The sequence below is a fragment of the Aptenodytes patagonicus genome, chromosome 31, assembly GCF_965638725.1.
Source record: "Aptenodytes patagonicus chromosome 31, bAptPat1.pri.cur, whole genome shotgun sequence".
Lineage (NCBI taxonomy): Eukaryota > Metazoa > Chordata > Aves > Sphenisciformes > Spheniscidae > Aptenodytes > Aptenodytes patagonicus.
The window spans coordinates 373251-395785 of NC_134979.1; the positions used below are offsets into that span (position 1 = coordinate 373251).

The following is a 22535-nucleotide window of genomic DNA, read 5'->3' on the forward strand; positions in this document are numbered from 1 at the left end:
GCAGCCCGAGCCGCTTCGGACGTCACCGGGCGCCCGGCAGATCCCGGCTCCGCAGGTTGGGAGAAGCGAAAGCGAAAGCGCCGGAGGCAGCGCGGGGCGGGGCGGGGACAGCGACCCCCGGGACCCCCCCGGGACCCGCCGGGACCCCGCAGCCGCCCGGGGACCCTCGAGCCGGGACCCCCCACGGGGCAGCTCAGCCCTCAGCCCCCCCGGCCCCCTCCTCAGGGCCCGAGTCCCGCCCCAGGCCGGGGTCACCCCTGGGTCCCCCCAAGCCGCAGCCCCCCCTCCCCCCGGCCCCGGTCTTGTCCCCTTCCCCCGGGGCACCCCGGGACCCCGGCGTCCTGCCCACCCCGGGGGGAGGACCCAGGTGTCCGGCACCCCACGGCTCTCCCCACCCCCCCACCCCGGCTCTGCCGCCCTGGGGCCTTATGGGTGAAAGAGCTGGGAAAACGGTAAAATAATGCCGGGGAGTGTGGGCACCCCCCGGGGCTTGTGGGAGGTGTCCCGCACGCCCAGTGTCCCTTGTGCCCGGCACCCCTTGTGCCCAGTGTCCCTCGTGCCCGGCACTCTGTGCCCGCTGTCCCTCCTGCCTGGCATCGCTTGTGCCCGGCACTCCTTGTGCCCCGTGTCCCTCGTGCCTGGCCCTGCCTGTGCACCCTGTCCCTCGTGCCCGGCATCACTTGTGCCCAGCACTGTCTGTGCTCGGTGTCCGTTGTTCCTGGCATCACTCATGCCTGGCAGCACTCCTGCCCGGCATCTTACGTGCCCGGGTGCACAATGTCACTCGTGCCCAGATATCACTCGTGCCCCGTGCACGATGTCCTTCGTACCCGACATGACTTGTGCCTGGCACTGCCTGTGCCCAGTATCCCTCATGCCCGGCATGGCTTGTGCCCAGTGTCCCTCACGACCAGCATCACTCACACCTGGCAGCGCTCTTGCCCGGCATCTCACATGCCCAGTGCACATTGTCACTCCTGCCCAGATACATAATGTCCCCCACAACAGCCTTCTCTCTCAACTGGAGAGATACGGATTTGATGGATGGACTGTCCGATGGGTGAGGAATTGGTTAGATGGTCGTGCCCAGGCATTGCTCGTGCCCAGGCATTGCTCGTGCCCAGCATCTCCGGTGCCCGGCATTGCTTGTGCCCAGGATCTCTCATGCCCGGCGTACACATCATCGCTTGTGCCCAGCCCCGCTCGTGCCACATTGTGTGTGTGTGTGTGTCCCCGCAGCCCTTCCCCTCGGTGGGACGACGCAGGAGCCCCCGTACAAAACCAGCCCATCGCCACGGAGCATCTTTATTGTCGGCACCGCGGCGTCACCCCCGGGGTGACGGGGACTTAGGGGGGACCGTCGGGGCTGGGAGGTCCTCAGGTCCCGGGAGTCCTCAGATGCTGCCTGGGGGGGGGGGAACATGGGGTGGCAGAAGGGGTGACGCGTCCCTTGGGGACAGGGGACGGGGGACAGGCTGGATGTGCTGTTACCTGCGGGGTAGTTGTCTCCGGGGAGGGGAGTGTAACCTGCAAGAGTGAGTAGAGGGTGTGAGGAAGGTCTGTGTCACCCCAGGCCACTGTTCCTGTCCCCACCAGGCCACTGTCCCCATCCCTGTCCCTCCTCGACCACTCACCCGGTGCCAGTGGCCTGGCCTGGTAGCGGTAGACGCCGGCGATGAAGAAGCCAAGCCCCAACGCCATCACCACGGTGGCCGCGGCCACCTTCAACGTCAACCCTGGGGACAAGCCGGGACCTGCAGGGACACAGTGGGAGTGAGCAGCGACGTGGCAAGGACCCGGGTGTCCTGGTCGGTGTCTTCCCCGCCCCGACTCACCCCAGTCCTCCAGGAGGGGCTGGTCCAGGCTGGCGTGTTGCACCGAGCACGTGAAGGTGTCCCCGGCCACCGGGGCCACCATCAAGGTCACCTGTGTCTGGTAGGTCCAGTCACCGTTGGGGACAGCGGAGATGGGGGGGTGGTCACTGGGGCCCACAATGTCCCCGTTGTGCAGCCAGATGACGGTCACCTCAGGGGGGTAGAAGCCCCAGACGTGGCAGGTGAGGAGGACGGGCGCCCGGGCATTGCCTGTCTTGGAGGGGATGATGCGGGCTTGGGGTGGCGCTGGAGCAGGGAGGGGGGACGGTCAGTGCTGGTGTGAGCCCCCTCCCCACCCCGGGCGATGTCCCCATGCGATGTCCCCATGCAACATCCCTGTGCAATGCTCCATGCGATGCCTCGTGCAAGATCTGGGCACTGCTCCATGCAATGTCCCCATGCAACACCCCCACGCGATGCCCTGTGCAATGCTCTGTGCAATGTTCCCGTGCAATGTCCCCATGCAACGCACTCTAATGTCCCCGTGCAAAGCCCCGTGCAATATCACTGTGCAACGTGCAATGCAATGCCCCCGTGCCATGCCCCGTACAATGTTCCCATGCAACGTCCCCATGCAAGGTGCTCTGCAACACCCCCTTGCAGTGCCCCATGCAATGCTCCGTGCAACGTCCCCATGCAATGCACTCTGCAACGCCCCCCTAGAAAGCCCTGTGCAATGCTCCGTGCAACGTGCAATGCAACATCCCCATACAACATCCCCATGCAATGTGCAATGCAACACTCCCATGCAATGCCCCGTGCAAGGCTCCGTGCAATGTCCCGATGCAACATCCCCATGCAACGTGCGATGCAATGCCCTGTGCAAAGCCCTGTGCAATGCTCTGTGCAACATCCCCGTGCAATGTGCTCCACAATGTCCCCGTGCAATGCCCCATGCGATGCTCCATGCAACGTCCCCGTGCAACATCCCCATGCAATGCAACGCCCCATGCATCACCCCATGCAAGCTTCTCATGCAACACCCCGGTGCAACACCCCCAACACAACACTCTATGCCACGTCCCCGTGCGAAGCCCCTGTGCACAATGGCCCCGTGCAAAGCCCCCGTGCGCTGCAGGGCTCACTCCGCCGCAGCACCGTGGAGGCCAAGAACTGGGGGGCCAGGTCGTGGCAAGCCCGGCGTCGGGCCTCGGCGCGCTCCACCCAGGCGGTGCCGTTGTTGAGGAAGGTGGCGAGGTGGGTGGCGCAGGAGCGGAGCAGCCCCCAGTCGCAGGGGACAAAGTGCCGGGCGTCGGGGTCGTAGCAGACCAGCGGGTTCTTGTTGAAGATGAGGGCGAAGTCGAAATCCAACACAGAGCCGTTGGCCGCCAGCGGGCAGGAGCTGGCCAGGTGCACCAGGAAGGCGCCTACAAGGGGGACGCGGGGGTAAGCGGCATCTCCTGGGGTGCTTCTGTCCATCCCCGTGTCTCTATCCACGTCTGTCTGTCCCCATCCCTCCATCCATCCCCATCCCTCCATCCATCTCATCTCCACCTCTCCATCCATCCCCACCACCCCCATCCCTCCATCTGTTCCCCAGCTGACTCCATCCGTCTGTCTGTGCTCCTCCCTCCATCCAGGCCCAGCCCTCCTTCCACCTTCATCCCTTCATCCATCTCCATCCGAGCCCATCCCTCCATCCGTCGCCATCTCTTCATCTACTCCTCCATCCCTCCATCCGTGCCCATCTCCCCATCCCTCCATCCACCCCATCCACCGCCATCCCTCCATCACTCTCCGTGCCCCCATCCAACCCCACACCTCCACCCATCTCCTTCTCCCCATCCCTCCATCCGTCCCCATCCCTTCATCCACCCCATCCATCTTCATCCTTCCATCCATCCCCGTCCATCCCTATCCCTCCATCACTGCCCATGCCTCCATCCAACCCCACACCTCCATCCACCTCCACCTCCCCAGCCCTCCATCCGTCCCCAGCCCTCCATCCATCCCCTTGTCCCCACCTGTCCCCCGTACCCCCCCATGTTCCCCCCACACTTGGCCCCGCTTGGGTCAATCCCCAGCCCCCCCAAAGTGTCCTGGGGTTCCCATGGGATCACCCATCAACCATGACGTGACACACCCCGCCCCCCCAAGCCATCCCCACGGGGTCACCCAGCAGCCTTGGGACAGAGACACCCCCCCCAAACCATCTTCAGGGGCAGAGCACCCCAAACTGTCCCTGGGGTCCCATGGGACTGAGAACCTCAAGATTGTCCCTGGGGTCCTGCAGAGCACCCCCAATCTATTCCTGGGGTCCTGCAATGCTGAGTCCCCCCTAAACCATCCCCAGCATCCAGCAGGGATGAGCCCCCCAGGCTGTCCCCGGGGTCCCATGGGGCAGAGCCCCCCCAAACCATCCTTTGAGTCCCTCGGGGTTGAGCCGCCCCCCCCCCCCCCAAAAACGATCCCCAACATCCCACAGGGCTGAGCCCCCTAGACCGTCCCTGGGGTCCCATGGGGCTGAGCCACCCCAAAACATCTCTGGGGTCCTGCAAAGCTGAGCCCCCCACAAAGCATCCCTGGGGTCCCAAAGGGCTGAGCTCCCCCCCCCCGGACCATCCCCAGGGTCCCATGGGACTGAGCACCCCCCAGCTGTCCCCAACATCCAACAGGGCTGAGACCCCCCCCCCCCAAACTGTCCCTGGGGTCCTGCAGGGCCAAGGCCCCCAAACCATCCCTGGGGTCCTGCAAAACTGAGCCCCCCCCTAAGCCATCCCTGGTGTCCCATGGGGCTGAGCCCCCCCAGACTGTCCCCAGAGTCCCGTGGGGCTGAGCCCCCCCAACCCATGCCTGGGGTCTCATGGGGCAAAGCCCCCCCCCCCGACTGTCCCCAGAGTCCCGTGGGGCTGAGCCAATGCATTCCCGGGGTCTCATGGGGCGAAGCCCCCCCCACCCCAATCACCCCCAGGGTCCCTAATCCCCCTGCCCCACCCGCGGCCCCACCTGCCCCCCGGGCACCCAGGGCCAGGCCCAGCAGCAGCAGCATGGCGGGGTGGGCCCGGGGGCGTCCAGCCGCGCTCTGCCCCGGCACGGCCACCCGCCTGGCACCCCACGGCCCGGCCCCGGCACCCCACACCCCGCCCCGGGGCGGGGGGGGGACATCGGGCACCCAATGCGGGCTGACGCTGGACAGGCGTCACCGGTTGCCAGAGCAGGACGCCCGGGCGGCTGCCACCGCCGGGACATAGCGTGGCAGCGGGGTGTCACCCCGGTTTGTCCCCACGCTGCCACCCCCATGCCGGGGGTCACTGTCCCATGAGGACCCTGCTGTGACACACACCCACACCCCCCCCCCCCCAAATCGGGCTGGGGACTCAGGCGTCCAGGCTGGTTGCACCCCAGGGGTCCGTGTTCCCCCCACAACACCGCTTCCGCGTGTAGCGCTAACCCCTCCCCCCTCCCAGTAACCCCTCTGCCTCCAAACTGGGAGCACTGGGAGCCTCCCCCCACCCACCCGTGAGGGGTCACCACGGACAAAGCCACTCAGGGATGGGGATCACAAATGTTTTTATTTGGGGGGGGGGGGGGCTGAAGGGGTCCCCCCCTGACCGGGCACCCCCAGGCTGGGTCCGTGGGAGTCCCGGCACCCTGAGCTCCGCGTCTGCTGCAGGGGGGGGGCTCTGCCCCGGGGCTGGGAGCTCAGAGTTTGGTCACTGCATGGTCACACGTGGCCACGGAGGGACCAGGATGGGGACCAGGACCGGGACTGGGACCAGATCCAGGACCAGGACCAGGACATGAACCAGGACCAGGACCAGGACCAGGACCAGGACCTGGCAGATGTAAGAAGACAAATTAGGGACACCCCTAATTCAGGTGGGTGCCGTGTCCCCCACATGCCACACACGTGTGTCCCCATGCATGTCCCTCACCCGGAGCCTGGCGACAGTAGATGAAGGTGCCAGCAGCGAAGACCACCAGCCCCAGGGTCATTATCACCGCCGCCATCACCACTTTCACCATCAAGCCCAGGGACAAGCCAGGACCTGTGGGGACAGAGCAGCCGCGCTGAGCCACTGGGGACCCAGGCATGCGGGTGCCACGTCCCCGTCACCTGTGCTCACCCCAGTCCTCCTGGAGGGACCGGTCCAGGCTGGCGTGCTGCACGGAGCACGTGAAGGTGTCCCCAGCCTTGGCAGTGACCATCAGGGTCACCTGCGTCTGGTAGGTCCAGTCGCCGTTGGGCAGGAGCTTGGTGGTGTCCCCGGTGGCCACCATGTCCCCGTTGTGCAGCCAGAGGACGGTCACCTCGGGGGGGTAGAAGCCCCAGACGTGGCAGGTGAGGAGGACGGCGTTCGGGGTGTTGGGGAGGGGGACGGGGACGATGCGGACTTGGGGTGGTGCTGGGGTGGGGAGGGGACCGTCAGCAGCGGTGACGGTCCCCTCCCCACCCCACGTGGTGTCCTGCGCAGTGGCTGATGTGACGGCCCGTGCAATGTCCCCGTGCAATGTCCCCGTGCGTGTGCCTGCGCATGTCCCGTACAACGCCCCGTGCAACGTCCCCACTCAATGTCCCGTACAATGCCCTGTGCAATGTCCCCATGCAACATCCCCGTGCATTCCCCGTGCGATGTCCCCATGCAACGTCCCTGTGCAACATCCCATTCAATGTCCCATGCAACGCCCCGCGCAACATCCCCGTGCAACGTCCCCGTGCAGTGTCCCCATGTATTCCCCATCCAACACCTCATGCAATGCCCTGTGCAACACCCCATGCAACACCCCATGCAACGCCCCGTGCAATGCCCGTGCAACGCGCTGCAGGGCTCACTCCGCCGCAGAGCCGTGGAGGCCCAGAAGTGGGTGGCCAGGTCGCGGCAAGCCTGGCGCCGGTCTTCAGCACGCTGCACCCAGGCAGTGTCGTTGTTGAGGAAGGTGGCCACCAGGCCGGCGACACCGTGGAGCAGCCCCCAGTCGCAGGGGACGAAGTGCCGGGCGTCGGGGTTGTAGCAGACCAGCGGGTTCTTGTTGAAGATGAGGGTGAAGCCGAAGGCCAGCGCGGAGCCATTGGCCGCCAGCGGGCAGGAGCTGGCCACATGCACCAGGAAGGCGGCTACGAGGGGGACATGGGGGTGGCCACGGTCCCCAGGGGTTGGACCCCCCCCCCAATCCGCTGTACCCCCATGTCCCCCCACATCCTACCTGCCTCCTGGCAGCTCAGCACCAGCACCAGCACCCCCAGCACCCCCATGGCCGGGGGTGGGTGCCGGTGCATCCGGTGTGGCAGGCGAGCTCCGGCCTCTCCCCACGGTGCCCTGCCTTCATCCCCGCTGCCAGCCAGCTCCCTCCTCCTCCTCCTCCTCAGGGCTTGTCCCCAGGCATTTGGCCCCGGCACCCTGCGTCACCGGCGATGGGTGGTGCAGGGCTTTGCCCTGAGTGGACTGTGCCCAGGGCCGGGCTTGGCACCGCAGGAACCTCGAGTGCCCCTTTCCCAGTGGGGAAACTGAGGCACGCCTGTTGGGTATGCTCTTTGGGGGGTGCGATCCAGCTGAACCCCAATATCAGACAGCGGAGAAGCCACCACCATGTCCTCCCTGTGGCCAACTTCCCCCCTCCCCCCTTTCCACCCCTTGGCAGTGGGGAAACTGAGGCACGCCCCTGGGGATGGCTCTTTGGGGATGGGGTGCGGTCCAGCTCAACCCCAGGATCAGACAGCAGAGAAGCCACCGCTGCAGCCACCTCCCACCCTTTGGCCATGGGGAAACCGAGGCACGTCTGTTGGGTATGGCTTTTTGGGGGGTGCGATCCAGCTGAACCCCAGTATCAGACAGTGGAGAAGCCACCACCACGGCCACATCCCACCCTCCCGCGCTTTGGCAGCGGGGAAACTGAGGCACGCCTCTTGGGAACAGCTCTGGGGAGAGACGTGATCCAGCCCAACCCCAGTATCAGACAGCAGAGAAGCCACCACCGTGTCCTCCCCACGGCCACCTCCTCCCTTCCACCCTTCCCCAGTGGGGAAACTGAGGCACGCCTCTGGGGACGGCTCTTTGAGGGGGGGGGGCGATCCAGCTCAACCCCAGTATCAGACAGCAGAGAAGCCACCACAGTGCGGGATTGGGGACAGACGAGGACATGGGGCGCAGCCACAGACGAGGGGTTTAATCGCTGCGGGGGGGGGGGGGGGGGGGAGGGGAGGGCTTATTCCTCTCCCTCCCCCCCCCTCGCCGCCATCTCCACTCCTGCACCGAGCGGCGCCAGCCTCTGCACCGTCCCGTGCTCAACCTGGAGGGGGAGGGACACAACAGAGGATTTGGTGACGAGCCCCTCCTCACCCCACCCCCACCCACCCCCTCCCCACCGGGGGGGACCCCGGCGTCCGGGCCTTACCGTGGGCGCTCCGGCGTGACACCAGGATCATGGCGATGCCGAGCAGCGCCAGGAGGATGCCCAGAGCCATGGCGGCGCCGCACAGCGCCGTCTCCAGCACCTCAGAGGTGACGGGGTTTTGGGGCACTACGGGGGGACACAGCGGGGGTCACAGCTGGCCCTAGTGTCCCCCAGCGTCCCCGTCCCCGCACCTACCCCAGTAGGCGATGACGGAGGCATTGTCCCCTTCGCGGGTGACGATGCAGGTGTAGATGTCACCGGTGGCGGGCGTCACCGGAAGGTAGGAGAAGCGGATGAAGGCCAGGTCATCCGTGGGGGTGTAGTGGGTGTGGGTGACCCCTTGGGTGACGGGGATCCCGTCCAGCTGCCAACTGATCTCCACCGCCGGCGGGAAGATGTTCCCCACCATACACACCAGCGTGTTGGGTTCACCCAACACCGGCGGTCGCACCGTGAAGACATCGGCCACCGGGATACCTGCAGCGGTCGAGAAGGGACGAGGTGGGATAGAATCAATCAAAGGATCATTGGGGTCGGAAGGGACCTTTGAACGTCATCTACTCCGTGGGCGGGGACATCTCCAACTAGATCAGGCTGCTCAGAGCCCCGTCCAACCTGACCTTGAACGTTTCCAGGGATGGGGCAGCCACCACCTCTCTGGGCAACCTGGGCCGGTGTCTCACCACCCTCAGCGTAAGACGTTTCTTCCTTAGCTCTCACCTAAATCTACCCTTTTTTAGCTTAAAATCGTTCCCCCCCTTGTCCTATCGCTACGGGCCCCGTCGAAAACTCCGTCCCCGTGAGCGTTGAGGGGCCACCGCGAGGTCTCCCCGGAGCCGTCTCTTCTCCAGGCTGACCGACCCCAGCTCTCCCGGCCGAGGTGCTCCGGCCCTCGGATCAGCTCCGTGGCCTCCTCTGGACCCGCTCCGACAGGGCCACGTCCTTCTTGTCCCGAGGGCCCCCCACCCACACCCCGGACGCGGTTGCTCCGGGCGTGGGGAGGGGGGTCTCACCGGAGCGGAGGGGGAGCATCCCCTTCCCTCGACCCGCTGGCCACGCCGCTTCCGAAGCGGCCCGGGAGACGGTTGGCTCACGTTGCCGGCTCGCGTCCGGCTTTTCATCCGCCGAGTCCTTCCCCGCTCTCCGTCCCTTCGCCCCCCCCCCCCCCAGCCTGGGTCCGTGATTGGGGTTGCCCCCGCCCGGGGCCTTGCGCTTGACCTTGTTCGAACCTCCTGCGGTTCACCTGGCCCCCCCCCCCCAGCCTGTCCGGGTCCCTCTGGATGGTTCCCTTCCCTCTGGAGCATCAACCGCCCCACTCGGCTCGGGGCGGGGGGGGGTCGTCATCCGCAAACTTGCCGAGGGTGCCCTCGATCCCACCGTCTACGGGGTTGAGGAAGACGCGGAGCAGTACCGGTCCCCGGTACGGAGCCCTGAGGGACGCCGTTCCTCGCCGGTCTCCGTCCGGACACGGAGCCGTCAACCGCGGCTCTCCAGACGCCGCCATCCACCCAATCCCCCATCCACCTAACGGTCCATCCATCAGCTCCATCCAACTGAGAGATGAGGACGTTGTGGAGGACCACATCGAAGGGACGCCGGTGGCACCCGGCGGGTGGTGGCACATGACGGGCAGGGACGGGGGCCACGATGTCACCTACCCTTCGACTCCGGCAGCAAGCCAGTGGCCAGGGCGGTGAGGCTGCGGCGCAGGTCCTGGCAGAGCGTGGCGTCGTGGAGGAGCTGGGCAGGGGGCTCCAGGGCGGGGGGCCACGGGGGGAGGTCGGGCAGACGGGGGGTCCAGCGGGAGCCAGGGAAGTCGAACCAGAAGAGCTGGTCGGCGTCGAAGGCGAGCGCCAGCCCCAGCGAGGGCATGGCCGGCTGGCAGAAGAGCACCTCGGCCAGGGTGTGCGCCGGCGGCTCTGCGGGCAGGGCAGGGGTGTGGGCAGGGGTGCGGGCAGGAGGGGTCCAGCGCCGCCCCAGCAGGGTAAGAGCAGGGGTGCGGGCAGGAGGGCGCCCGGCACCGCCACGGCGGGTGCAGGCAGGGGCACGCGCCTGCACGGTGGGCAGGGGGCGAGGGCTGCGCGGGCGTAGGCACGGTGCGCGGGCACACGCTCTGCACGCACGCACTCACTGTGCAAGGACACAGACGCTCTGCGTGCACACTCACTGCGTGTGCGCACCCACGGTGCTCGCGTGCACTGCCTGTCGCTCCCGTGCACACGTGCACTCTGCATGGGCCCACAGCCTGCGTGCACACGCTCACTGCAAGGACACACACGCTCTGCGTGCGCACTCATTGCACGTGCACATACACGGTGCAAGGACACGTGCTCTGCTTGCACATGCTCACTGTGCAAGGATACATGCTCTGCGTGCACACCCATTGCATGTGCACACACGCTGCGCAAAGACAGGCGCTCCGCATGCGCACACACACTCTGCACGCGCACACACACACCACAAGAACACACACACTCTGCGTGCACACTCATTGCATGCGCACACACACGGTGCTTGCACACACTGCGTGCACGCTCATTGCATGTATGCACACACTGTGCATGTACACGCTGCATGTGCACACGCCCTGCAAGTGCACACACGCGCCCATGCACACGTGCACTGTGCATGGACAGACGCTCTGCATGCACACACGCTGCAAGGACACACACACCCTGCGTGCACGCTCACTGCGTGTGCACACACGGTGTTTGCACACGCTGCATGTGCGCACGCACTGCAAGTGCACACAGACTCCCATGCACACGTGCACTCTGCATGGACACACGCTCTGCGTGCACATGTATTGCACATGGACACACACTGTGCAAAGACACGCGCTCTGCACGCGCACACGTGCCGCAAGAACACACACACTGCGTGCACACTCATTGCACGTGCACACACACGGTGCTTGCACACACTGTGCAAGTACACACTGCATGTGCACACGTGCTGCAAGTGCGCACACGCGCCCATGCACACGTGCACTGTGCATGGACACACACTCTGCATGCACACACGCTGCAAGGACACACACACCCTGCGTGCACGCTCACTGCGTGTGCACACACGGTGTTTGCACACGCTGCATGTGTGCACGCACTGCAAGTGCACACAGACTCCCATGCACACGTGCACTCTGCATGGACACACGCTCTGCGTGCACACGCATTGCACGTGGACACACACTGTGCAAAGACACGCGCTCTGCACGCGCACACGTGCCGCAAGAACACACACACTGCGTGCACACTCATTGCACGTGCACACACACGGTGCTTGCACACACTGTGCAAGTACACACTGCATGTGCACACGTGCTGCAAGTGCGCACACGCGCCCCTGCACACGTGCACTGTGCATGGACACACGCTCTGCATGCGCACACACTGCAAGGACACACACACGCTCCGTGTGCGCGTGTGCACACAGTGCTTGCAGACACTGCGTGTGCACGCAAACTGTGCAAGGACACGCTCTGCATGCACGCTCACTGCATGTGCACACACACTGTGCGAGGACACACACGCTCTGCATGCACGTGCATTGTACGTGCACCCAGTGCATGTGCACATCACCGTGCACGTGCGCACACTCTGCATGCACACACACACTCTGCGCACACGCACGCACTCTGCCTGCTCCTGTTCCGCACACACACATACACATGCTTTCCGCTAGTGCACAGCCCCTTGCACTAGTGCACACCCCCTCCTGCTCACACTCACACCCCGTACGCTACTGCACAGCCCCTTGCACTAGTGCACAACCCCTCCTTGCACCCCTCACCCTGCCCTGTTCACTAGCGCGCCCACCACCCCATGCACGCCCCGGTACACTAGCACACCCCCCCCTCCTGCTCACACTCACACCCCTTGCACTAGTGCACACACAACCATGTGCACAGCCCCTTGCACTAGTGCACGACCCTCCCTTGCACCCCCTGCCCTGTGCACCAGCGTGCCCACCACCCCATGCACGACCCCTTGCGCTAGTGCACACCCTCTCCTGCTCACACTCATGCCCCGTGCACCAGTGCGCAGCCCCTTGCACAAGTGCACAGCCCCCCCCTTGCACCCCCCCACCCCACGCACGCCCCCTTGCACTAGTGCACACCCCCTCCTGCTCACACTCACACCCCTTGCACTAGTGCACAGCCCCCCCCCCCTTGCAGCCCCTCCCCTGTTCACTACCGCGCGCCCCTTTGCACTAGCGCACCCACCCGTGTCCCCCCCCCCACTCAGGGGTGCCACCGCCCCGTGACCTCCTACCGTCGGTGACAGCGGCGGCCAGAGCCACCCAGAGCAGCTCGGCCACCAGCACCCTGCTCCCGCCCGCAGCACCCATCCCTCCGACAGCCGGCACCCGGCACCCGGCGGGTGCTGCCGGGTGCCGGCACCGCGGCCTGGCCGTGGCACCAATGGCTGGGCCAAGCTGCCTCCTGTCACCTGTTGCTGGGGAGAAGGACCTCGCACGGCGCCCGGGTGCCGTGACAGAGTGGACCCAGGCGTCTGGGCATGGGGCAGGGTGCTCCCCCACCCACCCACCCACCCCACGGGGATGGGACACCCCCCCTCCGGGGACCCCCCCGGCTCCCGGCCCTCCCGGCGTGGCGGTTGCAATCGCTTGCATTTGTTAGCGTGGCGCCGCCGCGGAGCAATTAATAACCGGCCTCTATTAATCAGGGGACACCCCGGCCTGGGTCACGTCCCCCCCCTCCACGCCGGGTGTTGCTGCTGCAGGGGGTTATGGGGGGACAGGCGGCGGCGGGGACGTGGCGCCGGCGGTGACGGCACGCTGCAACGCCCCGCAGCCCTCCGCTGCGCGCACTGCACCCGCTGCAGCACCCAGTGCACCCTGCCAGTGCACGCACTGCGCCCTGTGCAACACCGCGCGCCTCATCCCTGCGTGCAATGCACCCAGTGCACCCCCACTCCCGTGTGCACTGCACCCTGCGCAACACCGTGCACCCAGTGCACCCCCATTCCCGTGTGCTGCACCCTCTGCAACACCGTGCACCCCATCCCTGCATGTGCTGCACCCACTGCACCCCTATCCCTGTGCGCGCTGCACCCGGTGCACCCCCATTCCTGTGTGCACGGCGCTCTGTGCAACACCACGCACCCCACCTCTGCGTGCAATGCACCCAGTGCACCCCCATTCCTGCGTGCTGCACCCTCTGCAACACAGCGCACCCCATCCCTGCATGCGCTGCACCCGCTTGCTCCCCGGGAGCGCGCGCTGCACCCGCTGCAACGCCTTGCACCCTCATAGGTGAGTGCACTGCACCCGCCACGACGTCGTGCACCCCCTGAGTGGGTGCAGGGCTCTGCTGCAATCCCGACCCCCCCCCCCCCCCCGTGGGTACCCCCCCCACGCCTCCCGCCATACCTGACACCCCCACGGATGCAAGCGGTGCACCCCCGCAATGCCGTGGACCCCCGTGGGTGCACCCTTGCAATGCCCCGCACCCCCGTGGGGGCACCCACGGCACTGCCATGGACCCCCGTGGAGGCACCCCCCCCTACCCCCGTAGCGCACCCGCTGCACCGCTGCAGCAGGCCCGCAGCGCGCATGCGCGCCGCCACCCCCTCTCCCCCCCCCGCGGAGCCGGCACTAGGACCCCGCGGAGACGCGCGGGCCCCCGCCGGGCTGGGCGGGGGGGGCATGAATGGGGCCGTGGGAGCCGCGGGGGCGCCACGTGACGGCGGGGAGCCAATCGGGGCGCGGGTGACGTAGCGCGTGGCTCCCTTTTCTGCCCTGGGATGTTTTTTTTTTTTTTTAGCTTTTTTGCCCCCAAACCGGGGGGGTTCGGGGCGGGCGGCGGGGGGGGGGGGGCGCGAAGCGGGGGCGGATGGAGCGGGACCGGGGACGGGGGTCGCGGCCCCGCGTGGGGGCGGCTCAGGTGAGTGACGGGGGGGGGGGGGGGCGGCCTCGCCCTTCCCCCCCCATAGAGGAGCGGGGGGGGGTCACGTGGCGGCGGGGAGCTGTCAGTCAAGCGCGGTCCCGCCCCCGCGGCGGCGCGGCAGCCAATGGGGCGGCGAGGACGGCGGTGACGGGCAGGTGGAGCGGGGGGGCGGGGCGGCTTTGTGCGCGGCGGCGGGGGCGGCGGTTTGGGGCGAAAAGCGCCATGTTTGGGTGTTCGCGCGGGGGCGGCGGCGGGCAGGGCCCCAAGTGCTGTGTCACGGCGGGGGGGGGGGGGCAGGGACCCACCCGTGTCCTGCGAGCCCGTGGAGTGGGGGGGGAGGTAGGGACCACCATCCCCCCCCGTGGGTGGGGGACGAAGGGGGTTGGGGCTTCCCGTGGGGCGACCGCGGTCGTGGCGGGCGCCGTGGGGGTGAGCGCACCCCCCTTCCCCCCAGACACACACACACACGCGCGGTCGGCGTGGCGGTCCCGGAGCCGGCGCGGGCCCCTCACGGTGGGGCGGGGACGGACGGACGGACGGGGGGGGGGTGCGTGAACCCGCGGATCGGGCCCCAGCCGGGGCTGGCGGCCACAGCGGCGGCGTGTTCGTGGGGGTTGGCGCATCCCCCGTGCCGCGAGGGGGGCCTGGCGCGCCCCGGGTGTCGGCGGGGACCGGCGGACGCGGTGGTAGCCCGGTATTTGGCGGGGGGGGGGGGGGGGGGGGGGGGGGGGGGGGCGAGGCGCGGCGGCTCCGTCGTTACCGGGCGCTGAGGCCCGCGGGGCCACCGCGAGGGGGGTGAGGGCGGGCGGGGGGAATCCCCCCAGTCCCCGGCGCCGCCGGGGGTGGCGGGAAGGCGGCGAGGCCGCCCCGGTGCGCCGGGCTCATTGTCCGCCCGCCGCCGCCGCCACCGCACAAGATGGCGCCTCCCGGCCCCGTCTCCCCCCGTCCCCGCCGCGGGGAGCGCGACGACAACCGCCAACGGTGGGTTCCGTCCGCCGGTCCCGCCCCCCCCACGTGACCCGCCGACCAATCGCCTCGCAACGAATAGCACCGCCGGCCAATGGGCGCCGACGCCGCCGGCTCCGTCGGATGAGGCGCCGGGCGGAAGGGCGGGAGGGGAGGGGAGCGGGGCGGGTGACTGGCGCGCCGCGTGGCCAATGGGAGAAGCGCGCCCGGCGCGCCTCCGCCCAATGAGGCCGCGGCGGGGCGGGGCGGGACGGGTGGGTGACGTCAGCGCCGCCGCCGCCCAATGAGGGGCCGGCTGGTGTCTATATAAGGGCGGCCGGGGGCAGGCCGAGAGGCGCCATTTCGCTGGGACGAAGGACGGAGCGGGTCGGGCCCGGTGCGCGCGGGGGGCGGCCCCAAACCGGATCCATCCTCCGCCGGGCGGCCCAGCCCCCGCCTCCGCGCTCCCGGAGGGCTCGCCGGACCCTCCCCGGCCTCCGTAGCGACCCCTGCCTGCGGCCGGCGGTGAGGGGGCCCTCCTCCCCCCCCCCCGCTCCCGCCCTCCTCCCCTCAGGGAGCCAAGATGGAGCCCGGCCGGTGATCCCCGGTACAATCCGCTGTCATCCGCTTCCCGGACCGCCGCGGCCCGTCTGATCCCCGGCCTCCGCGGACGCAACCGGCTCCCAGCGACGCGGCGAGGCCTGTATTGACCGGATCGCGGAGGATTTGGGGCCCGGCGGGGGCTCCGAAGAGGGGACCCCCACCGCCACCGCCACCCGCCCCCTACATCCCCCCGCCCTCCAACTCCCCGTCGCCGCCATTTTCTCCGCGTCCGCTCATGTGAAGGCCGGTGGATGGTCCCGCGCCGCCGCCGCCGCTCGCCGCCGCGCCCGGCCGGAGGAGCCGCCGCCGCCTGAGGCCCGCCCCGCCCGGCCGCGCCCTGCCCGGGGGAGGGGAGGGGGCGCCTGGCTCGTCCCCCCTCCCCGTTGCTCGGTGATGCGCTGACGGGGGGGGGGCCCCCGCCGGGCCGGTACCGCCGAACCGTTCGCCGGGCAAAGTGGGGGGGTCGTCGGAGGAGACGGCGGCGGCGGGAGGAGAAGGAGGAGGAGGAGGAGGACGGCCGGGACCGCGGGCCGGGCACGCAGCCGCCGGCATGTTGCAGAATGTGAATCCCCAGAGCAAGTAGGTACCGGCGCCGGGGGGGGGGAGGGGGGCGTGTCACGGGTGGGTTGCGGCGGTGACACGAACCGGGGGGGGGGGAGCCTGGTGTTACCCCGGTACTGCGGGGTCGGGCTCTGCCCCGGCTGTCCCCTCTCCGGTGACCCGGGGACGGACGGATGGTGGGAGCAGCCGCTTCCCGCCCACGCCGGCGGGGCTGGGGTCTTGCCCCCCACCCGCGACCCTGTCACCGGGGGTCACAGCGTCCTTTCCCAGCGCCGTCCTTGGCACTTGAGCCGTGCCCTTGGCAGCTCGGGAGCCCCGGGGGAAGGGTCCCGCTGTGCCAAGCGCTGACACCCAGCTGAGGCTGGCGGGTGCTGGGTGACGGTCGTGAAGGCCTGTGGGTGACAGTCACCCGTGGGTCAGCTTATGGTGAGGGGGGTTTTCCCCCCCCGCCTCAGGTTTAGGTGCGTGAGAGGCTCAGGGGTTTGGGCAGGAGCTGGTTTTAGCTGCTGCCCGTGTGCTCTGAAGACCTCCCGAGCCTTTGCATCGGTGTCCCCGGTGCTGCCGTGGTGTCTTCTGGTTTGCCTTGCAACAGAATTTTCCTTTTCCGTGGCTATTTCCGTGCTTCATACTGTTTCTCAGTTGATGGTCAGTGCCGTAAGATGCCGGGTGTTGCCATAAAATGCTGATTTTTGTCCTTAAATCAGCGTGAGAGTCGGTTGTGAGCATGATGTGATCACACCTCCGCCACCTCCCTGGGACTGTGGGTCCCCTGAGTCCTGGCCCGTCCCTGTGGGTGGTTTCGGGTCCTTGCGACCAGGACGGCATCGAGCCGCCCGCGATCTTGGCCCTGGCGTTGACGTAACGGTACAACCGCGCCGTGGGGCTTCACCGCATCCCCAAACCCTGCCGGAGGTCCCCGCCGTGGCCTCAGGGAGAGAGGGTGACACCGGCAGTGTCACCGTCGCCTCGACGCGCAGGGGCATCGTCACCACGCCGGCACCTCCGCGCGCGGCCCCGCGCGCCGGCTCTTTGTTCGAGGGCGAGCCTGGACCCGTGCCAACTTCTCGGCTCCGGCTGCGCTGGTGCGGACGGCTCTCCTGGCACCGGCAGGGAACCTGGCGCTCGCCTGGCAGCAATTGAGGGGTGCAGCCAGAGTTCACGGCCAAATCCCCCTGGGGAGACGGGCAATGGGAGCTCACCCGCATCCCGGGGAATCGGATCGTGTCCCTCTGCCACGCCGTAGCCGAGCGCGGCAACATTTCCACCCTTAATCGCGGCTTCAGGAGCGGTCGGCTCCTTCTGGGGGTTTCTCCCAGGAATCCCATGGCCCAGCCCCGGTTTTGGTGGTTTTTTTTTTTTTTTTTGGCCAAGGCGGTGGTGCGGCACCCCGGCGCGGAGCTGCCCCGCTAACACTTTCTCTGCTCCCCTTTCAGGATTCTGGGGGAGGGCAATGCCGGGCTCATGGGCCTGGCGACGGAGTCGACCCCTGGCAAGCGGATCCGCAAACCCTCGCTCCTCTACGAGGGCTTCGAGAGCCCCACCATGGCGTCGGTGCCGGCCCTGCAATCCCCCCAGGTGAACCCGCCTCCGCCGGAGGTTTCCAACCCCAAGAAGCCGGGTCGGGTCACCAACCAGCTGCAGTATCTGCACAAAGTGGTGATGAAGGCTCTGTGGAAGCACCAGTTTGCTTGGCCCTTTCGCCAACCCGTCGACGCCGTCAAGCTGGGCCTGCCGGTAACGAGCCCTGCGGGCGGGTGCGGGAGAAGTTATGGCGCCCGCGGCGTGCGCGAGTGTGTATGGCCCCCCTCGCTTGCCCCCCTTCCCCCCCGCCCCCCCTCCCACACTGGCGCGTGCAGGCAGGGGGTGTTAGGCAGACGTATCGCTAAATTCTGGGCTGCCTGACCCCGGACGTGATGTGTGTCATCCCCCCACCCCACCCCAGCCTGAGAGTGCCAGGGCCGGCGCCGTCCCCCTCCCGGGGGCTCCGCCACAGAGATGCAGCTGCAGGTGCCTGGGCTGTGCTGTCCTCGCCCTCTCCCGGGGGCGTAAACTCCCCCCCCGCCCCCCCTCAGCCCCGTGTAGGCGTCCGGGCTGGTCCTGGGGACGTCCTCAGAGCAGCTGCCACCCCCCCCTCCTTGTCCCGATGTCCCCTACAAAGGTATGGATGAGGTGACGCAGCCGCTCTAGAGGTAACCCGGACGTTTCCCCACCTAATCTCTTGTGCCCTGAATGCGTTTTGCAGATTCCCATCCATGAATTTGTAGAAGACATCCTGTGACCCCAATATTAAACGCCAGCCCCCCCGTGCACCTGTGGCGCCCAAGGAGTTAAAGCCCGGAGGTAATTTCCACGTAGGTTTTGGTCTTAAACTTAGCGTTAGCTTCCCCGAGCCCCGTCCCGCCTCTCATACGGGATGTGTGCGCCCTCCAGACGCCGGGGGTCTGGCCATCCCCCGTAGCGTAGGCTCCCCCCCCGGCAGAACTGGCTGCTCCCCAGGCACCTAGGGACCCTCTCGCCCCCGCGGGCGAAGGGGACGGTGGCACTCTCGGGCGGGGACCAGGTCCGGAGGAGTTTCTTGAACCCCGATGCACCCCCTGCCTGCGCTTGGGTGACGAGTGAGAGCTGGTGTGTGAGCGGGTGGCTGCCCCCTGCGGGCGTGGTGGCTGCGAAGGCGAGTTTTGCACTGGTCCCGGCTCTGCCGGGCACCGAGCAACCACGGGACCGGGGAAGCCGGGCACGGGGGAGGCGGCGCGGTCATCAGTGCAGCCCTGACCGCCGGTCCCATGTCCTTTGTCGGCAGGACTACCACAAGATCATCAAGCAGCCCATGGACATGGGGACGATCAAGCGACGCTTGGAGAACAACTATTACTGGGGGGCTGCGGAGTGCATGCAGGACTTTAACACCATGTTCACCAACTGCTACATCTACAACAAGGTGAGAACCGTGCCGGCGCTGCCCCGGCTGCCGCCGAGTCCCGTGGTGCCTTCCCGGCGGACTCTTGACGCTGTCTCCGGTTCTCCCTGCAGCCCACAGATGACATTGTGCTGATGGCCCAAACCCTGGAGAAGATCTTCCTGCAGAAGGTGGCCCAGATGCCGCCGGAAGAGCAGGAGATCGTGGTGCCAGTGGCCAAGAACAGCCATAAGAAGGGAGCGTCCCGGGCAGCAGGTACGGTCATGCCGTGTGGGGTGGGATGGCTATTTGGGTGGGGGGCTGGCGGGTTTGTGGGTGATGGGGGGCTCCCTGAGGCCTGCCACCCAGCATCTTGCGTCCCCCCTGGGGTGGCAGCGGCGCTGACGGAGGGGGGTGGCGCTTCTTGTCTCGGCCCAGCGCTCCTGGCGGGACTCACAGCTGCTCAGCAAGTGCCGGCTGTCTCCTCCGTGTCCCACACCGCGGTCTACGCCCCGAGCCCCGACATCCCCACCACCATAGTCAACATTCCCCACCCATCCGTGATCTCCGCTCCGCTCCTCAAGTCGCTGCACTCCACTGCCCCGGCCGTCCTGGCTGCGCCCGCTCCCACCCAGCCCGTGGCCAAGGTAGGAGGAGGGCCGGCTTGGGCGCAGGTCCCGGCCGTGGGGCCGGAGTGTGGGGCCGGCTCTGCCCCCGCAGCCTCACCCGTGGTTCTTCTCCCTTTTTCTTTTGGCAGAAGAAGGGCGTGAAGCGGGAAAGCGGACACCACCACCCCCACCACCACGGCCATCATCGCCACCAGCGGGGAGTCCTCGCCCTCCGCCACGCTGCTGGAGGCCAAGGCGGCCAAGATCCCCGCGCGGCGGGAGAGCGGCCGCCCCATCAAGCCCCCAAGAAGGACTTACCGGATTCACAGCAGCACCAGACGTCCAAGAAGGGCAAACTGTCGGAGCAGCTCAAGTACTGCAACGGGATCCTGAAGGAGCTGCTCTCCAAGAAGCACGCGGCCTATGCCTGGCCCTTCTACAAGCCTGTCGACGCCTCGGCCCTGGGGCTGCACGACTACCACGAGATCATCAAGCACCCCATGGACCTCAGCACCATCAAGGTGGGGCTGGGGAAGGGGGTGGAGGAGCCTTTTGGGGAGGGGGCTGGGCTCTGCACCTTTCCTGTCCCCCACGGGGGTCTGGGAGCTCCTGCTCACCACCATTCCCTCTCCCCACAGCGGAAGATGGAGAACCGGGATTACCACGATGCGCAAGAATTCGCCGCCGACGTCCGGTTAATGTTCTCCAACTGCTACAAGTACAACCCACCCGACCACGACGTGGTGGCCATGGCCCGCAAGCTGCAGGTGAGCAGGGTGGTGGGTGCCTGTCCCGTCCCCCTCCCTGCCGGCCCCCCGGCCGCGCTGACCCCACTCCCCTCACAGGACGTCTTTGAGTTCAGCTACGCCAAGATGCCGGATGAGCCGCAGGACGCCAGCCCGCCCTCGGTGTCGGCCCCGCTTGCTGGCGCCCTCTCCAAATCCTCCTCCGAGGAATCCTCCAGCGACGAGGATGAGGATGACGAGGACGATGAAGACGATGACGAGGACGAGAGCAGCAGCGAGAGCTCGTCGGAGAGCGAGGAAAGCTCCGACTCGGAGGAGGAACGCGCCAACCGCCTGGCCGAGCTGCAGGAGCAGGTGAGGGCCGGAGAAGGGTCCGTGCCACCTCCCGGGCCCGCTTCCCACGCCCGCCTCACCCCCCTGTCTCCCCCCACAGCTGCGGGCCGTGCACGAGCAGCTGGCTGCCCTCTCACAGGGCCCCGTTTCCAAACCCAAAAAGAAGCGGGAAAAAAAGAAAAAGAAGAAATCGGAGAAGCACAAAGGCCGGGGAGGTGACGAGGAAGCCCGGGCGCGCCAGGCCCAGCTCCGTAAAGCCAAGAAAGCCAGCGGTGGTGGCGGCGGCGGGGACCGGCGGAGGCAGCGGCAGCTCCAAGTGAGTTGCGGGTGCCCGGCGCGGTGCGGGGGCGCGGGCAGCAGCCGTGATGACTCTTTCCCCGGCAGAGCGACCGTGGCGAGGAACCGATTGGAACAAGCCAAACCCTGTCTGAGCGCTGCCGGCCCTGGGCGGGGGTTTTGGGATGGAGGGAGGGGGTGGGATTTGTGGCAGCCCCTGACGCCGCTGCGCCATCTCTCCCGGCAGGAACTCAAAGAAGGCGGCAAAAGCGGCTTTGCCGCCACCGCCGGCCCTTTACGATTCGGAGGAGGAGGAGGAGAGCAAACCCATGACCTACGACGAGAAGCGCCAGCTCAGCTTGGACATCAACAAGCTGCCGGGGGAGAAGCTGGGCCGGGTGGTGCACATCATCCAGTCGCGGGAGCCCTCCCTGCGCGACTCCAACCCCGAGGAGATCGAGATCGATTTCGAGACCCTCAAGCCCTCGACGCTGCGGGAGCTGGAGCGCTACGTCCTCTCCTGCCTGCGGAAGAAGCCCCGCAAGCCCTACAGCGAAAGTAAGTGCCTGCTGGGGAGGGGGGGGGGGGGGGGTTATGGGGGGCTGAGCCCCGACCGAGCCTCCCCCTTCTCCCCGCAGCCATGAAGAAGCCGGTGGGGAAGACGAAAGAGGAGCTGGCGCTGGAGAAGAAACGGGAGCTGGAGAAGCGGCTGCAGGACGTCAGCGGCCAGCTCAACTCCACCAAGAAGCCCCCAAAGAAAGGTGAGCGCCGGGGCGGTGTGCCGTGGTGTGGCACGCTTTCCCCCCCCCCCCCCCCCCGCCCACCACCTCCTTCACCGCGCTGGCGCGGCTGAACCTTGTGCCCGTTGCCTTGCAGCCAGCGAGAAACCGGAATCGGCTCAGCAAGTGGCCGTCTCCCGGCTCAGCGCCTCCAGTTCCAGTTCGGATTCCAGCAGCTCCAGCTCCAGTTCCTCGTCCTCGGACACCAGCGACTCGGATTCGGGTTAGGGGGGGGGGCGGGGAGGGGGTGGGGGGTGTCGGTCAAAGCCCCACGGCGGCTGCCGCCGGCGTGGCCGGCCGGAGGGCAGGTTCGGAAGAGGCTCTGCGGGACCGGACCCAGGTGAACCGGACTGAGGGTCTCCGCCCGGCAGGCCGAGCCCCCGGGGGGGCCACGGGGGAGCCCCCCCCCCATCCCCCACGGACTCTTGGGGCATGGGGGGGGGGAATGGGGACACCCCGGTGTTTACAGGGGGGGGGGTGCCCGGCTGTGGGGTTGCCCTCCCCCAGACCCCCCCCCCAGCAGGTTTTACCGTTTGTTGTTTTCGGGGTTTTATTTTTTTTTTTGTTGGTTTGTTGGGTTTTTTTTTTTTTTCTTTTTTCTTTCCTGACTTTTGCGGGGTTTTTTCCAAAGGGGAAGAGTTTGGGGTTTTTAAGAAAAGAAAAAAAAAAA

At 67.6% G+C, this 22535-nt stretch overlaps 4 protein-coding genes across 4 annotated transcripts; 1 reads left to right on the forward strand and 3 right to left on the reverse strand.

Moving 5' to 3' along the window:
• Positions 1-1289: 1289 nt before the first annotated feature.
• LOC143171801 (HLA class II histocompatibility antigen, DM beta chain) lies at positions 1290-4890 on the reverse strand. The gene is made up of 6 exons (XM_076360888.1): positions 4821-4890; positions 2960-3241; positions 1836-2120; positions 1635-1754; positions 1492-1527; positions 1290-1405 (listed from the first exon to the last, which is right to left on the reverse strand). Exons 1-6 carry the CDS (start codon positions 4861-4863, stop codon positions 1395-1397), a joined length of 777 nt encoding a protein of 258 aa, XP_076217003.1. The 5' UTR covers positions 4864-4890; the 3' UTR covers positions 1290-1394.
• Positions 4891-5510: 620 nt separating this feature from the next.
• On the reverse strand, positions 5511-7388 carry LOC143171798 (class II histocompatibility antigen, M beta 1 chain-like). Its single transcript, XM_076360885.1, has 5 exons — positions 7020-7388; positions 6649-6930; positions 5942-6220; positions 5750-5863; positions 5511-5650 (listed from the first exon to the last, which is right to left on the reverse strand). The coding sequence occupies exons 1-5, from the start codon at positions 7090-7092 to the stop codon at positions 5517-5519; spliced, it is 882 nt and encodes a 293-aa protein (XP_076217000.1). The 5' UTR covers positions 7093-7388; the 3' UTR covers positions 5511-5516.
• Positions 7389-8048: 660 nt separating this feature from the next.
• LOC143171804 (class II histocompatibility antigen, M alpha chain) lies at positions 8049-12562 on the reverse strand. The gene is made up of 5 exons (XM_076360890.1): positions 12482-12562; positions 9866-10126; positions 8403-8684; positions 8208-8333; positions 8049-8102 (listed from the first exon to the last, which is right to left on the reverse strand). Exons 1-5 carry the CDS (start codon positions 12555-12557, stop codon positions 8098-8100), a joined length of 750 nt encoding a protein of 249 aa, XP_076217005.1. The 5' UTR covers positions 12558-12562; the 3' UTR covers positions 8049-8097.
• A 3412-nt stretch (positions 12563-15974) lies between these two features.
• Positions 15975-22127, forward strand: BRD2 (bromodomain containing 2). The gene is given in 15 exon segments (XM_076360867.1): positions 15975-16245; positions 17661-17961; positions 19028-19165; positions 19258-19399; positions 19562-19770; positions 19881-19898; positions 19900-20035; positions 20038-20252; positions 20370-20498; positions 20577-20831; positions 20911-21095; positions 21097-21126; positions 21334-21644; positions 21725-21847; positions 21963-22127. Coding segments are annotated over 15 exon segments (2352 nt in total). The 5' UTR covers positions 15975-16216; the 3' UTR covers positions 22094-22127.
• Positions 22128-22535: the final 408 nt, after the last annotated feature.